This window comes from Pan troglodytes, chromosome 8 (genome assembly GCF_028858775.2).
Source record: "Pan troglodytes isolate AG18354 chromosome 8, NHGRI_mPanTro3-v2.0_pri, whole genome shotgun sequence".
Lineage (NCBI taxonomy): Eukaryota > Metazoa > Chordata > Mammalia > Primates > Hominidae > Pan > Pan troglodytes.
In genome coordinates this window covers 105152681-105169484 of record NC_072406.2, presented here as the reverse complement: position 1 = coordinate 105169484, position 16804 = coordinate 105152681, and the positions used below count along the sequence as shown (strand labels likewise).

At 36.4% G+C, this 16804-nt stretch overlaps 1 protein-coding gene across 36 annotated transcripts in view; it reads right to left on the bottom strand.

The window, feature by feature from the left end:
* The window catches only part of EXOC6 (exocyst complex component 6), a 254843-nt gene that overhangs the window by 125406 nt on the left and 112633 nt on the right, over positions 1-16804 (bottom strand). For all 36 annotated transcript variants that reach the window (XM_054659792.2, XM_054659800.2, XM_063782004.1 and 33 more), the window contains 3 exons: positions 16558-16713; positions 12423-12491; positions 4043-4126 (listed from right to left, as the gene is read on the bottom strand). In XM_054659792.2, coding sequence (XP_054515767.2) covers positions 4043-4126; positions 12423-12491; positions 16558-16713 — 309 coding nt within the window. The remainder of the gene's footprint in view (positions 1-4042; positions 4127-12422; positions 12492-16557; positions 16714-16804) is intronic.

The following is a 16804-nucleotide window of genomic DNA, read 5'->3' as shown; positions in this document are numbered from 1 at the left end:
AGTTAAGTTTATTGAGGTACAATTTACATATAATAAAATTAACTCTTTTTTACATGTAGAGTTCACTGAATTTTGACAAATGTAGACAGTTGTGTAACCACCAGATAAATAAAAAAATACAACATTTCCATCTCAGAAAGTTCCCTCCTGCTCTTTTGTAGAGAATTATCCTGCCGAACCCATAGCCCTTGGCCACCACTGATCCCATTCTGTCCTAGAGTTTTGTCTTTTCAAAAATGTCATATAACATTACTCTTATTATATATAACTTTACTGCATATGAATTTTTTTCACTTAGAATAATACTTTTGAGATTCATCCATATCACTGCATGTATCAATTCCCTTTTAGTGCCAAGTAGTTCCATTATATAAAACATACAATAATTTGTTTATACACATGGATGTACCACAATTTATTCACTAGTTCACAGACATTCAGATGTCTCTAGTTTTTGGTGTTTATAATAAAGCTACTACAAACATTCACATATGAGCCACTGTATAAAGATATATTTTCATTTCTCATGGATAAATACCTAGGAGCAGGACTGCTAGGTCATAGAAGAGTATGCTTAACACTGTAACAAATTGCCAAACCATTTTCCAAAGTGGCAGTATAATTTTATATCTATCAGAAGTGTATGAGAGTTCCACTTGATTCACATCCTCACCAGCACTTGCTATTATCAATCCTTTCAATTTTAGTCATTCTAGTAAGTATGCAGTGGTATCTTATTGTGGTTTTAATTTGCATTTCCCTGACAAAAAAATTATACTGAGCATCTTCTCATATGCTTATTTGCCATCAGTTTATCTTTGGTAAAATGTCTATTCAAATCTTTTGTCCATTCTCCATCCAGCTTTGTTCCTAGAGCGTGGAATGGACAAAAGATTTGAATAGACATTTTACCAGAAATAAACTGATGGCAAATAAGCATGTGAGAAGATGTTCAGTATAGTTTTTCACAATGAATATGCTAATTACTCTGATTTGATCATTACACATTATATATGTATCAAAATATCACTCTGTGTCCCATAGATATGTACAATTATTATATGTCAACTAAAAAAAATAGCCCGACAGCTGTTCTTATATACACTTAAATTTGTTTCTCAATCATCTATTCTGTTCTATTTTCTGTTTATTCTAGTAAACTCAGTACTACACTAAAAAAAAAATCTTTTGTCCATTTTTAAATTGGTTTATCGGTCTTCAATTACTGAGTTATACAAGTTCTTTACATATTCTGGATAAAGCCCCTTTTTAGACATGAGTTCTGCAAATATTTTCTCCAAGTCCATATCTTGCCTTTTCCTTTCCTTTTTTTTTTTTTTTTTTTTTTTTTTCTGAGATGGAGTCTTGCTCTGTCGCCAGGCTGGAGTGCAATGGTACGATCTCAGTTCACTACAACCTCCACCTCCCAGGTTCAAGCGATTCTTCTGCCTCAGCCTCCCTAGTAGCTGGGACTACAGGCACACACCACCACTCCCAGCTAATTTTTGTATTTTTAGTAGAGACGGGGTTTCACCATGTTTGCTAGGATGGTCTCGATCTCTTGACCTCATGATCCGCCCGCCTTGGCCTCCCAAAGTGCTGGGATTACAGGCATGAGCCAGCCTTTTCATTTTCTTAACAACACCTTTTGAAAAGCAGAAGTTTTAGATTTTGATGTTCAAATCATCTTTTTTTTTCTTTTATGGCTCATGCTTTATGTAACTCACATAGGAAAATACTATAAATACACTGTAGAGTAATAAAGATTTTATCCTTTGTTTTTTCCTAAAAGTTTACAATTTTAACTCTTACATTTAGGTCCATGATCCACTTTAATTGTTGAAAGAGGTGAGTCAATATTCATTTTTTGCATATGAATCATTTAATTCTCTTGCAGTCAGAGGATAGACTTTGTATGATTTCAAGCTTTTTCTATTTTTTATTATTATTATTATTATTTGAGACAGAGTCTCACTCTTGTCACCCAGGCTGGAGTGCAATGGTGCGATGTCGGCTCACTGCAACCTCTGCCTCCCGGGTTCAAGTGATTCTCCTGCCTCAGCCTCCTGAGCAGCTGGGATTACAGGCACGCGCCACTATGCCTGGCTAATTTTTGTATTTTTAGTAGAGATGGGGTTTCACCATGTTGGCCAGGCTGGTCTCAAACTCCTGACCTTAGGTGATCCGCCTGCCTCAGCCTCCCAAAGCGCCGGGATTACAGGCGTGAGCCACTGCACCCAGCCCAGCTTTTTATATTTGTTGATGTTTGTTTCATGGCCCAGAATATGATATTGGTGAATCTTCCATGTGCACATGTAAGGCGTGTGTATTCTTCCATCCGGGGTGGAGTATTCAATAAATGTCAATCAGATCAAGACAGCTGATAATCGTTTTCAGGTCTTCTATTCCTCTTTATCTTTGGTGTTCTGCAATTTAATTATAAGGTTTCTAAGAGTGTATTTCTTTTTATTTAAGGTACCTGGGATTCCTTGGACTTGACTCTGTGGATTTCTATTCCTCATCTGTCCCAGAAAATTCTCAGCCATATGGCATCAAATATTCTTCAGTCTCATTTGCTCTATCCTCTTTCTGAAACTCCAATTAGATATATGTTAGACTTCTCTGTATCCCTCATGTCTCACTTCAGTAATTTTTCCTTCTGTGTCTTTGTGATGCTTACTTCCACATAGTTTCTTCAGATTAACTAAGAGAGAATTCATCAACTGTTAAACCTATTCATAATATTTTTAACTTCAGTTAATATGTATTTAATTTCTAGATATTCTACCTGATATTTCTTCACATCTATTTGGTCATTCTTTATAGTTTCTGTTCCCTATTTATATTAGCAAGCTTGGCTTTTATTTCTTTAAATATACTAAGTAGCACTATTATATACTCTATGGCTAATAATTCAAATATCGAGTCTTTTAGAATCTATTTTTGTTGTTAGTATTTCTTACGATTCTCACTCATTTGGTAATTATTTCTGACTGTGAATTGCTCAGTTTAACTCTGGAATGAAGGTGCAGAGATCTGTATTTGCTTCTGCCAGGCACTTGGAGATAGTATCAGGATGGAAATACTTGAAATGTTGAGCTTGAGATGTCTTTGACTATCCATGTATGATGAATTTGGGTTGCAAACACAAGTGGTAACAAACTGCTTATTATGAATTCTCAGAGGGATTTTTTCTCTCGTTCACTCAGCAAGATTTGAGATAGGTAATTTTCCTTACAGTATTCGCCAGAGGGAACAGAAGGATTTTTAGATGGTTTTATCTCTAGCTCATCCTAATAATGGGGCTTTAAATCCTTTGGAGTCTCAGCTTACAAGGGAGACAATCTCTTATTAGACACATACTTTGATTGGGCTCTGGGCTTAGCCCTCTGTACCCAATGTCATCAAAACTCATGCTTTCCTACTCAGCAGATTCTCCTAGGATAAAAGCTATATTCAGTGTTTCATTAAACCTATCTGCATTTCTGCCTTCATTTGGGTTTTCCTGTTTTGATTGTTTTATAGTCAGATATATTGAGGTATTAGTCACATACAATAAAACTCTTCAATATTCAGCTTCTATGAGTTTTACAAACACATCTACTAATGTAACACTATCACCACAACCAATATATAGAACAGTTCCTTATTCACTTAGTTTCTTGTCTTTTTGTTTGTTTGTTTTAAATGTCTATCTAGCATCTTCAGTTGTATTTTCAGTGGGACAGTTAATCAAGATACATAATCCACTATGTTGTCAGAAACTATCATTCCCTGATATTTTATATATTTCTTGTTGGTCCTTTTTTTTTTTTTAAATTCGCTATCTATCTTTCCTAATAGAATGTAAGCTCATGAGAAAAGGGACTTATCTATTTGGTTCACTGCTGTACCCTTAGCACCTAAACCAATGTTTGGAAATGGTAGGTGTTCAATAAATATTTGTAGTTGAATGAACAGTGATACATGCTTTGAAGAAATTAAAACAGGATAAGGGGATAAAAAGTGACAACATAACCAATTCAAAATATCGCATACTTACCATATTCGACTGGGGTTGCAATACCAGTCTTGCTTGTTTCTTTCTTTGTTTTCGATAATAGTTTTCAAATGTTTCCTCATCACCCTAAAATAAAATCAGCAGAGTAATGAAAAATACACATACACACACATACAACTAAAACAGATACTTCTTTACCCCTGAGTCACTTTAAATTTTCTAACTAGAATGTAAATGTTTAATAGCATTTCATACAGAATGTCAAGAATAAGTTTTGCCATTATAGTTTAAAGATAGTAATTTGTTTGTATCATGACTATTAGGAAGAATAAAGTTATGTTTAAACAATTTGACACCTACCAAACTTACTACTTAGGCTTTATAGATTTTTGATTGACCAAACCAAAATATGGCTATCAGTGAGGGAAGCCCAGTGAAAGATTAGCTTCAAAGCCTAAACTTCTGAGCATGTTATACAAGGCCCTATGTGTAACATGAGCATGTTATACAAGCCCCTGCCTCATCTCTTGCTACTCTTTCACTCTCAATATATCCATATACTGCTCTCTTTTCACTTCCAGGCTTTTGTGCAGGCTATTTCTGAAATAAGTTTCCCAGTTTCCTTTTCCCATATGATTTTTTACTCATCCTTCAGGACTTGCCAGAGATATCACTTCCTTGAGAAAGCTTTCCCTAACTTCTGAAGGCTTGTTATTTTCTGTTCTCTCATAGCAACCTGTACTTCCCTATCATAGCACTTATACCATGCTATAATTTCTTGGTTAGTCTATCTCAGTGTTGTCCAATGGAACTCCCTGTGATGATGAACGTTTACTATGTCTGTGCTGTCTAAAATGGTAGCCCACTAGTCACATGTGGCTATAGAGCATTTGAAATGTGGCCAATCTGAATGAGACACTGACTTTTACATTTAAATTTTAATTATTTTAGTAACTACATATAACTAACAGCTACATTATCCAACAACAGAGATCTATCTTTACTACCTCACTCTATTAGAGTATGGTCCACATTCCATCTAGCTCATCACTGTATCCCTATCACTTAGAAGAATGCTTGGCATGCAGAAGGCACTCAATAAATATTAGGTAAGTGAATAACTGAAAAAATAAATTAATTACTATACCTCAATCCCCTCTGTCTTCTTCACTGTTTAAAGAGAACCCATCCAACATCAGAAGGAAAGGTTGAGAACCATTTCCCTAATCATCTAAGGCTCCAAAGTCAAAAGAAAAAAACTACAGGAAAAAAATGTCAAAATCCACATTTTCACTGAAAAAAAGTCTGATTTTATTTTCTTTATACTTAAGTAGCTACAAAAAATGACTTTTCTTAGTGCTGTCTAAAGTAAACTTAAAATGCAGAAAATATTTTTACCTAGGTATCCTATACGAAACTTTTTCCAATTATTTTATACGTAAACAATTAAAATAATTTCAATAAGCTATAATGTCCCCCACACAGTTTTAATATGGTAACTAATTTTTTTCACCATAATTTTAAATAAATGTAGAGGATATAATGCATTTAAAGATAAAATGGAATTTAACATAAAACTGCTAAATCCTCATTTAAACACACCCAGCCATCACTCATTTAAAAAAATATGGGGCCGGGCACAGTAGCTCACGCTTTAATCCCCGCAACTTGGGAGGCAAAAGCAGGAGGATCACTTGAGGCCAGGAGTTTGAGACCAGCCTGGGCAACATGGTGAGACTCCATCTCTACAAAAAATTTAAAAATCAGCAAGGCATGGTGGTACATGCCTGTAATCCCAACTACTCAAGCGGCTGAGACAAGAGGATCGTTTGAGTTCGGGAGTTCAAGGCTACAGTGAGGTATGATCATACCACTGCACTCCAGTTGGGGCAACAGAGTAAGACCTCATCTCTTTTTTTCTTTTTTTTTTTTTATTTTTCTTTTCTCCTCAGATTCCTTTTTACCATGAAACCCCATATCTAAAAAAATATAAAATATACAAATATAGAGAGATACATGAACACATTATTCCTTAACATTTAGAAAGTCTACATTTTTCTTTTTGAACTCTTATTTCCAGTCCATTATCCTTACAGAATTTATTCTAACTTAATTTTAAAAAACATTGTCTAATATGATATGTTTTACTCTTATCTTTGAGATTATAAGGCTTTAGGTGTTATGCTGGGTTTTTTTCTTCTGGGTGAAATTATCATAATCAGTACTAAACTGATGCAAACGGCCTAAGTATATCATACATTTTGATAATGAGTAAACCCAAAAGTACATTTTTATTGGAAATAAATATCTTAATAGAATGAGTGAGACTTTTTTTCCCCCCATTAACAATATACTTTCTGGTTCAAATTCTGACCTGCAGACTTAGGGCATTTGATTTTTTTTTTTTTTTAAAGTCCACCCTAAAACCTAAAATCTAATTATCAAAGCCAGTCCTCATGATCAAACTAATAAGTCAAATTGTACTAAGTGTCTCTCAAGAAAAGTCTGACTCCAAGTTTCACTTCAAAAAAAGTAAAGATGAGGCTGAAATCAGAGGATTGCTCAAGGCCAGGAGTTCATGATCAGCCTAGGCAGCATGTCAAGCTATCTCTTTAAAAAAAATTTTTTTTTTAATTAGCCAGGCATAGTGGCATGCACCTGTAGTCCCAGCTACTCAGGAGGCTGAGGCAGGAGGATTACTTGAACCCAGGAATTCAAAGCAGCTGTGAGCTATGATCTCACCACTGCACTCCAGGCTGGACAACAGCGAGACCCCATCTCTTAAACAAAACAAACAAACAACAACAACAAAATTACATCATGAAAACCACTGAGAAATTATGGGTTTACACCATAATATCACCAACGCCAGGTGCATTGGCTCACGCCTGTAATCCCAGCATTTTGGGAGGCCGAGGAGGACGGATCACTTGAGGCCAGGAGTTCAAGACCAACCTGGCCAACATGGTGAAACCCTGTTTTTACTAAAAATACAAAAATTAGCCATACATGGTAGCACACACCTGTAATCCCAGCTACTTGGGAGACTGAGGCATGATAATTGCTTGAACCTGGGAGGCAGAGGTTGCAGTGAGCCAAGATTACACCACTGCACTCCAGCCTAGGCAACAGAGCACGACTCTGTCTTAAAAAAAAAAAAAAATTATGGAATTACAAAAAGCAGTCAATATTATTTAAACCCAGTGTGATTGTTTTGTGCATTCACACCCTTAAAATCAAGACAATAAATCAGTTTCTCATTACTTATTCTGTTTTCATTACTTAATTTACAATAATGCAATGTAATACACAACTAAAATTCTAAGCTTTTATGAAGTAAGGAGCATAATAAACAATACTACGTGCCTTCCATTAACATGTTGACATACATAAAACCTGTTCAACTTTTGGAAATAATTAAATACAACCAAGTATAAAAATCAGGGATATAAAAAAGAATAAAATAATATTTTTGGAGCAACCTGGATGGAACTAGAGACCATTATCCTAAGTGACAGAACTCAGGAACAGAAAACCAAATACTGCATGTTCTCACTCATCAGTGGGAGCTAAGCTGTGGGTATAAAGAGGCATGTGGAGTGGTATAATGAACACTGGAGATTCAGAAGTGGGGTGAAGGATGAAAAAAATCACCTATTGGGTACAATGTACACTATTCAGGTGACAAGTACACTAAAAGCCTAGACTTCATTACTATACAATTCATCCACATAACTAAAAGCCACTTGTACCCCTAAAGCTACTAAAATAAATAAAAGTACATTAAAAAATGCACCCCTACTAATCAATAAATCAAACAATAAAATCAGGCATAACTCCATTAATTTCATTAGATATGATGACCATCCTTTTTCTGGGTGTTTAACAAAAGAGAATGGTATATGCTGCTAAAAATGAATAGCCAGGGTTTACTTTAAATATGAAGTAGAAAACATTAAACAATTGGACTTAGACTTATGATAGCTAAACAGCTTTACCCACTTTATCGAATCATAATGTACATGAATATGAAAAAATAAAGCTAGCCAGTGTAACTTAAAATTTTTGGCAGCCCCAGAAAACACTCCATTCATGTTTAAAAGATACAGCTTTACTAACCCATATCATTTGGCTGTTTAAAGGTGTTTTTCTTTACAGCAAATGATACATCCTAACGAAGAGTATTAAGATTAGCCAAAATCATTGTTTACATTTAAACACATAGGACATAGTTTTAGCAATCAAAATTCTCTGTGTTCTCTTTGCTCTACTCTCACAGGGACTCTCTCTTAAAAGCAATTACTTGTTGTCAATAGCTAGGGGGAAAAAGAACAGGTCATTAAAAGGAAACTATCGTTATTCCTACCTATGTCATTACTCCCTACTACATATCTAAATTCAGAATATCCTACCACAGGACAAAATATACTGTTCCTAACATGATTTACCCTTAACAGAAATTTGTGCAAAAATGGAAAGGAAGGAACTCCCAATACAGTTCCTTGATTAATAATTAAAGGAGACTTCTCCTTTATTTGGCACCCTGGAAGCTTTTACACCTCAAGACAATGCACCATGGTAGTACTGAGTGTCAGTGAAGGGTATGATTTTCATTTATAAAGTAAACGTGGTAGCCTTCAAAACAGCCTCCAAAGATCCCCACCTCATGGTATTCATACCCTTGTGTGGTCCCCTCCCACAATGCACCTGAGTTCATCTATGTGACGAATAGGATAAAGCAGAAGTAATGGTATGTCACTTCTGAGATTGTGTTATAAAAGGAATGATGGCTTCCATTTTGGTTTCTCTCCTGGATGACTCACTCTGGGGGAAGCCAGCTGCCATGTCATGAGGACTTTCAGGCAGCCTGGTAGACACTCCATGTGGCAAGGAACTGAGGCCTTCTACCAGCAGCCATCATAGAGGCAAATCCTCCAGCCCCTGTTAAGCCTTCAGATGACAGCAGTCCTCATGACATCTTGACTAGAATCTCATAAGAGACCTGTAGCCAGAACCAGCCAGCTAAGAGACTCCCTGACTGCTAACCCTGTGAAATAATAATGTTTGTTGTTTTAAGGCAGTGTGTTATACAGCAATTGATAACTAATATGGTCACTATCTTAGGTAGCTGTCCTAGGAACAGAATCTGAGATCAATGATAAACTAAAGAAATGTTGAAGAAGGAAACTGTTCAAGAAGTGAGGAAAGTAAAAGGAACAAGAGGAAGCCAACCAAGGGTACCATCTAAGGCAAAAAATTGTGTGCCTGATTCCACACTGCAACTTCAGAGCATAGGTTATACCTCAGTGTTGTCCTAATCTAGGCAAGGAAGCTAGGCTTTCAAACACCATATCCACACACCATAACTTATTAATCTCAACACAGGTAATCTGATGTGGGGTAGCTTCTAGCTGAAAAGGGACCCAAGGGAATCTGAGCAGAGCACCAACAGTAAGAGAAGAACTATTCTGAAGACAGGTTGGGCTTCCCAAACAGATCATTTTTAGAAAGAAAACCATGGACCTAAAATTTATTTCCCTAAAGTTTCTAGCCCAGGGCCCCTTGGAAAGCCTTCATATACCCTTAAAAACTCCTAGGGCAGCAATTTGCACACTATATTTGGTATTCATCAGATAATTAGGAAATTAACTCATTCAATATTCAGTATTCTAAGTAAAAAAATGATCCCTAAACTCAAAGTTTAGGATACAGCCAGCTAAGTAAAGTCAGAGAAGCTCTTAGGACTTCTCAAAGTCTGAAAAATGATAAGCTATGATAAGCTACATTGTGAATATTGTGTGCAGCATTTTCCAAAGACAATCCCTTTTTTTGACATTATACCTATTTTCCTTTCATGGAATACTCATATTTGATCAAATAGAGTAGGATACCTTAGGATTTCGGACATAGAGCTTTTTTGGCTAAAGTAGACTTACAGTCAACAGTCCTTGAAAGCATACATATTAATGTAACCCTTTTATAATAACCCCTTTAACATTTACTGCCTGATATTTTATACCAGGTCCTATACCAAGCACTTTTATTATTTATATTGACTATAATATCCAACATAGCCTTGGAAATTGTTAACCATATTTTGCAAATGAGGAACTCAAATAAGGGAAGTAATTTTCCCAATGCTATAATGCTGGGAAATGGCAGAACTGGAATAACGAGTAGAAGGAAGAAGAGTTGTAACAATAATAAGAAATTAGTGGCCAGCCACGGTGGCTCATGCCTGTAATCCCAGCACTTTGGGAGGCTGAGGTGGGCAGATCACCTGAGGTCAGGAGTTTGAGACCAGGCTAGCCAACATGGAGAAACCCTGTCTCTACTAAAAATACAAAAATTAGTCAGGCATAGTGGCAGGCGCCTGTAATCCCAGCTACTTGGGAGGCTAAGGTAGTAGAATTGCTTGAACCCAGGAGGCGCAGGTTGTAGTGAGCCAAGATGGCACCACTGCATTCCAGCCTAGGCAACAGAGCAAGACTCTGTCTAAAAAAAAAAGAAAGAAATTAGCTTTACCAAATAATTTTTGGTTATATATACCAGCCAGAAGTTATTGTGCTAATGAAAGTTTATTAAATTTACAGCATAAAACAGTAAGACTATACTGTAAACTCTACCTCTACAAAAAATACAAAAATTAGCCAAGCATGGTGGCATGAGCCTGTAGTCCCAGGTACTTGGGAGGCTCAAGTGGGAGTATTGCTTGAGCCCAAAGAGGTGAAGGCTGCAGTGAGCTGTGATCACGCCACTGCACTCCATCTTGGGTGACAGAGCAAGACCCTGTCTCAAAAAAAAAAAAAAAAAGAAAGAAAGAAAACAATAGCACAAAGAAAAGGGTATTAATCTAACTGAATTGTTTTAAAGTAAGATGTTAATTGCAATCCTCAGGGCTAATACTAAGAAAATAGGCTGGGCTCGGTGGCTCACACCTGTAACCCCAGCACTTTGGGAGGCCGAGACGGGTGGATCACCTAAAGTCAGGAGTTCGAGATCAGCCTGGCCAACAAGGTGAAACCCCATCTCTACTAAAAAAATACAAAAAATTAGCTGGCCATGGTGGCGGGTGCCTGTAAACCCAGCTACTTGGGAGGCTGAGGCAGGAGAATCACTTGAACCCAGGAGGCGGAGGTTGCAGTGATCTGAGATCATGCCATTGCACTCCATCCTGGGCAACAAGAGCAAAACTCCAGCACAAAAAAAAAAAGAAAAGAAAAGGAAATGACAAAGGAAATGAAATGGTACATAAGAAAATATCTATTTAATGCACAAGACAGTACTAATGGAGGAATAGAGGAACAAAAAAGATATAAGACATGTTAAACCAAATGGCAAACATCAGAGCAGACATAAATCCTACCTTATCAGTAATTACATTAAATGTAAATGAACTAAACACTCCAAATGAAAGGCAGAGATCAGCAGACTGGATTTAAAAAAACAGACTGAACTATGTGTTACCTACTGGAGACATACTTTAGATTCAAAGATACAAAGAGACTGAAAGTAAAAGGATGGGGAAAAACATACTATGCCAATAGTGCTCAAAAGAAAGCTGGAGGGGCTATACTAATTAAAGCCAAACAGACCTTAAGACAAAAAATATTATGAAGAAAGATATTTTATGATTTTTTTTAAAAAAGGTCAATCCATCAGGAAGATATAACAATTATAAACATATATTCACCTGCCAACAAGGCCCTAAAAATACATGAATAAAAAACTGGCAAAACTGAAAGAAAAAATGGACAATTCAACAGTTATAGTTGAAGACTCCAATACTTCTACTTTCAATAACAGAATAGGCAGAAGACCAACAAGGAAGTAAAAGACGTGAACAACCCTATAAACCAACTACATCTAACAAATATCTATAGAACACACCACCTAATAACAGCCAGATACACATTTTTGATGTTTTGGGGGTGGTTGGAGGGGTGGGTAATGGGTATTTCTGGAATTAGGTAGTGGTAATGGTTGCACATCCTTGTGAATATGCTAAAACCACTGAATTGTATACTCTAAAAGGGTAAGTTTTTTTCGTATGTGAACTAGATCTCAATAAAGCAGTTATTTTTAAAAAGGAACATTAAATCAAAAATAAGAGCAATGTAGTATGGAATACACATGTAAAAGTAACTTACAAGAACTGTGATGTAACAACAGCACAAAGGCAATAGGGAGAAATGGAAGTATACTATTACAAGGTTCTTAAAATATACATGAAATGGTATATCACTTGAAATTACACTATGATAAGTAAACAAAAAATGTAAGTGCCTTACACACAGAGTGGATATTTCACAAAGAATTATGTGAAGATTTACAGCATATGATCAATTTTTAGGGCCTAAAATACATACATGCCTTTTAAATAATATAAAACTATATATACATAAATATAAAACATACTTACCAAAACAGAATAAATGTGCAAACATCGATAAACAGGGGAAAAATCGACAAGATCCTGAACAGTTAAGACCTGAAAATTAAACCATTTTTTAAAAAATTATAGGTCAAACTATTAGACCACCATTAGATAATGTAAAGTTAAAGATAGGCGAGAAGATTCATGAACTTTGTGTTACAACATTTATTCAATTCTCCCATATAAAGCATACACTATAAACGCAAAACCTTCTTTATTTTGTTTTGGCATTTCTTCAGCAGTTTATTCTTTGTAGTATGTTTATTATCACTGTGGACTGTTTTCAACTTAAGGTAACAAAGGAGAGAAATTGTATATTTTTAATATGTATGACAGATTACAGAAAACTGCTATGGATAACTAGATACCTTATTATTGTTTTGGGTAAAAATGATACATAGATTTCATGATTTGGCTATAGACAAAGTTCCTGTTCTTACGCAGCTATGTCATATGATTGGTCATTATTGCATTGAATTAAAAACACTATCAGTATTATTTTACAGAATGCTAAGAAAGAAAAAACACCACCACTTAAAACTATAACACTATCATCTTTAAGATGTATCCTATATTCTGAAATGTTATGTGGAAAAAAAAAATGCCTTATAATTGATGAAATGTAGTACTATAAAGTTTCTCAAACTTGAGAAATACATAAACTCTTTTTAAAGGAACACATTTGTACTCATGTGAATCTCCAGAGTGAACTTAAATTATTTTTACTATAACATTGCTTATTAGGGAAAATGATAAAAACAAAATGTAGTGCAGTATAGTAGTAAAATAGATCTGAGAGAACAGGGAAACCACCAAGCTCCTCTAAATGTAAAAGTCTGGGGGTAAGGCATGATGGTGATGCTCCCAGCAGGAAAGATATACAGAACAGGAAGGGGAAAATTGAAGTAAGAAGACTAGATGGTCTATTTTCAACATTCTGAACCTCAAAGGAGAAAATAATACAGAGGTCCTCTGAATATTTAGAAAGAACAAAAAAGCAGAGGTCAAAAATATTTATTTAATTTAAAGGGACAAAAAACCTAATAATAATTTCAAGGGACTAATCAGGACATACTAATTCCACATTAGGAAGGCATTTAACTGTTTGAAGCTGTTCATTTGTCTGTATTCAGTACAATAGCAGACATTCACTATATACGCATATATATACATATATACACATATATACACACATACACATATGTGCATACATATTCACACAAATATATTACATATATATTACATATATATTTGTGTGACTATGTATATATGTATCACCTCATCCTCAGATATACAGCAGAAATGTACATAGTGGCTGGGTGTGGTGGCTCACGCCTACAATCCCAGCACTTTAGGAGGCCAAAGCAGAAGGACCACTTGAAGCCAGGAGTTCAAGACCAGCCTGGACAACACAGCGGTTCCCCATCTCTACAAAAAATATTAAAACATTAGCTGGATATAGTATATACAAGCATGTGCCTGTAGTTCCAACTACTTGGGAGGCTGAAGCAGGAGGAGCATTTGAACATAAGAGTTTGAGGTTACAGTAAGCCATGATTATGCCAACTGCTCTCCAGCCTGGGTGACAGAGTAACACCCTGTCTCAAAAAAAAAAAAAAAAAAAAAAGAAATGCACATAGTAAACACACAGCTGTTCACCCATTCACAAATGCAGTCATGAGCACATAGTCATATGGTTCAACTAAAAATTCTTACTGCATCCCAATTATGTCCTTAGAAAAAGAATTTAAAATCTCATTGGCAAGGCAAAACTTATAAATTAATTGGGAATAACAAGGTTCCTATGATAGTAGCTAAATTTAAAAAAAAATTGAAAAGGACGATAAAAGGTAAGTTCAATAGAAGATTCTGTGGAGATAATTTTATTTATTTTTTTGAAATGGGCATCTCACTCTGTCACCCAGGCTGGTATGTAGTGACATGATCACAGCTCACTGCATCCTCAACCTCCTCTGGCTCAGGTGATTCTCCCACCTCAGCCTCCCCAGTAGCTGGGAATACAGGCACTATGCCTGGCAATTTTTTTGTATTTTTTGCAGGAAAGGGGTTTCGCCATGTTGGCCAGGCAGGTCTCAAACTCCTGGCCCAAACAATCTGCCCCCCTCGGCCTCCCAAAGTGCTATCACAGGCATGAGCCACGGCATCAAGCCCTGTAAAAAAAACTTTCGAAAGCAATAGGATGCCGGGCATGGTGGCTCACACCTGTAATCTCAGCACTTTGGAAGGCTGAGTGAGAGGATAATTTGAGGCTAAGATAATCTGAGTTCAAGACCAGCCTTGGTAACATAGTGAGACCTCTGTCTCTATAAGAAATTTTTTTTTTTTTAATTAGCCAGGCATGGTGATAGTGTGCTTTTAGTCCTAGCTACTCGGGAGACTGAAGTGGGAGGAACACTTGGACCCAGAAGTTGCAGGCTGTAGTGAGCTATGACTGCACCACTGCACTCACAGGCAACACAGTGAGCCCTATCTCTAAAAAAAAAAATGAAAGAAAAAAAGAACGAGAGAATGAATTTGGATATAGAAGATGAAAGAAAGAAAATATTTAAGGATAATTTCAAGGTTTCTAGACTTACTAGAACTTTTTTTTTTCCATTAAAAGACTAATCATAGTAGTTATTTTTGTAGTATTTCAGCACCAATTTTTTAAAAAGGTAGACTATCCAGAATTAGGCCAAATGACAAGACATTACGAAATAAAAATTTGACAACAGGTAATTCAAATATAAGTAATCACCATAAAAATAATTAGATTTGGGCGCAGTGGTCCACACCTGTAATCCCAGCACTTTGGGAGGCCGAGGTGGACAGATCACCAGGCCAGGAGTTCAAGACCAGCCTGGCCAGCATGGTGAAACCCCGTCTCTACTAAAACTACAAAAATTAGACAGCCAGGCATGGTGGCGCATGCCTGTAATCCCAGCTACTTGGGAGGCTGAGGCAGGAGAATTGCTTGAACCCAGGAGGCAGAGGTTGCAGTGAGCCAAGATAGCGCCACTGCACTCCAGCCTGGGCGACACAGTGAGACCCCGTCTCAAAAAAAAAAAAAGAAAGAAAAATTAGATTTACACTTTTACTACAGATTCCACTACCAGAGATTTAGAAATATAATCTACAATCGTGTTTATCTGTCAATTATCTAGCCCAACATTTCAGATGACTCCATTGTCCTAATAGCTCAATACAATCTGATTGACTTTGTCAACTTGAAATAAAAATATATACAGAAAAATTTCCAAGCAAAAAAATTTGAGAATAAACAAAGAAATAGGATTAAAATCCAGGACATGCACAGACCAGGGTGGTCTCTGGCATGTCTGCAGAACAAAGGAGGTTAGGGTTTTACTGGGGAGACAGATTGTTATGCAAATTGTTTTGAAAGAAAGTTCACTGGTGAGTGTCACTAGTTGCTAGAAAGGACTTGTAATTTTGGAGTTATGGTTAGGCCCTTACAGTTTTGGACTGACCTTGTAAGAGAGTTGTTTGTTTTTTTTCTTCTTTTTGAGACAAGGTCTCACTCTGTCTCCCAGGCTGGAGTACAGTGGCACAATGTCGGCTCACTACAACCTCCACCTCCTGGGTTCAAGCAATTCTCATGTCTCAGCTTCCCAAGTAGCTGGGACTAGAGGTGCCCACCACCATGCCCAGCTAATTTTTATATTTTTAGTAGAGACAGGGTTTCACCATGTTGGCCAGGCTGGTCTTAAACTCCTGCCTCAAGTGATCCACCCACCTCGACCTTGCAAAGTGCTGGGATTACCGGTGTGAGCCACTGTGCCTGGTCTGTTTTGAAACAGACAAGTGTTCACATGTAAGTGGCTAGCTGTCCTTGTAGGGCTGATGCAGTAAGCTATGGTTTCAAAAAATTTATTGTGATAGCTCCTGATACCAGGCAAATCGTCCATGACAGCCCTCCCTTCACGGCCTTCTCAGCCTCCATTCTGTCAAAGTTTGACACACTGACTCCATTTTGACTCTGACAACTTTTACAACATAAATTTATTTTGCATACGGGAAGACTAAATCAAACAGATGTACATTACAATCCAAAAGAAAAAAAATTATCTAATAATAGAAAAGAAAGAAAGAAACCCATCACCTCTTCTTCATTCTCATCCTCTTCTTCAAGTGAATGTTTCAATACAGTTTCATTCCTTTCCTCTGGAATTCTATCACGATTTATATACATATTCTTCCCAAATTTCATTTTATTTTGTTTCTGCAGAGAAACACTGAAGGTTTTCTGATGCTGTGCCTATTTTGAAGAGAGAGAAATTCAGATTATTCCAAAACTGATTATGGTCAAAATTGGTTCAAAAAATCTGTTCATAGTTTTTTTTATCTTT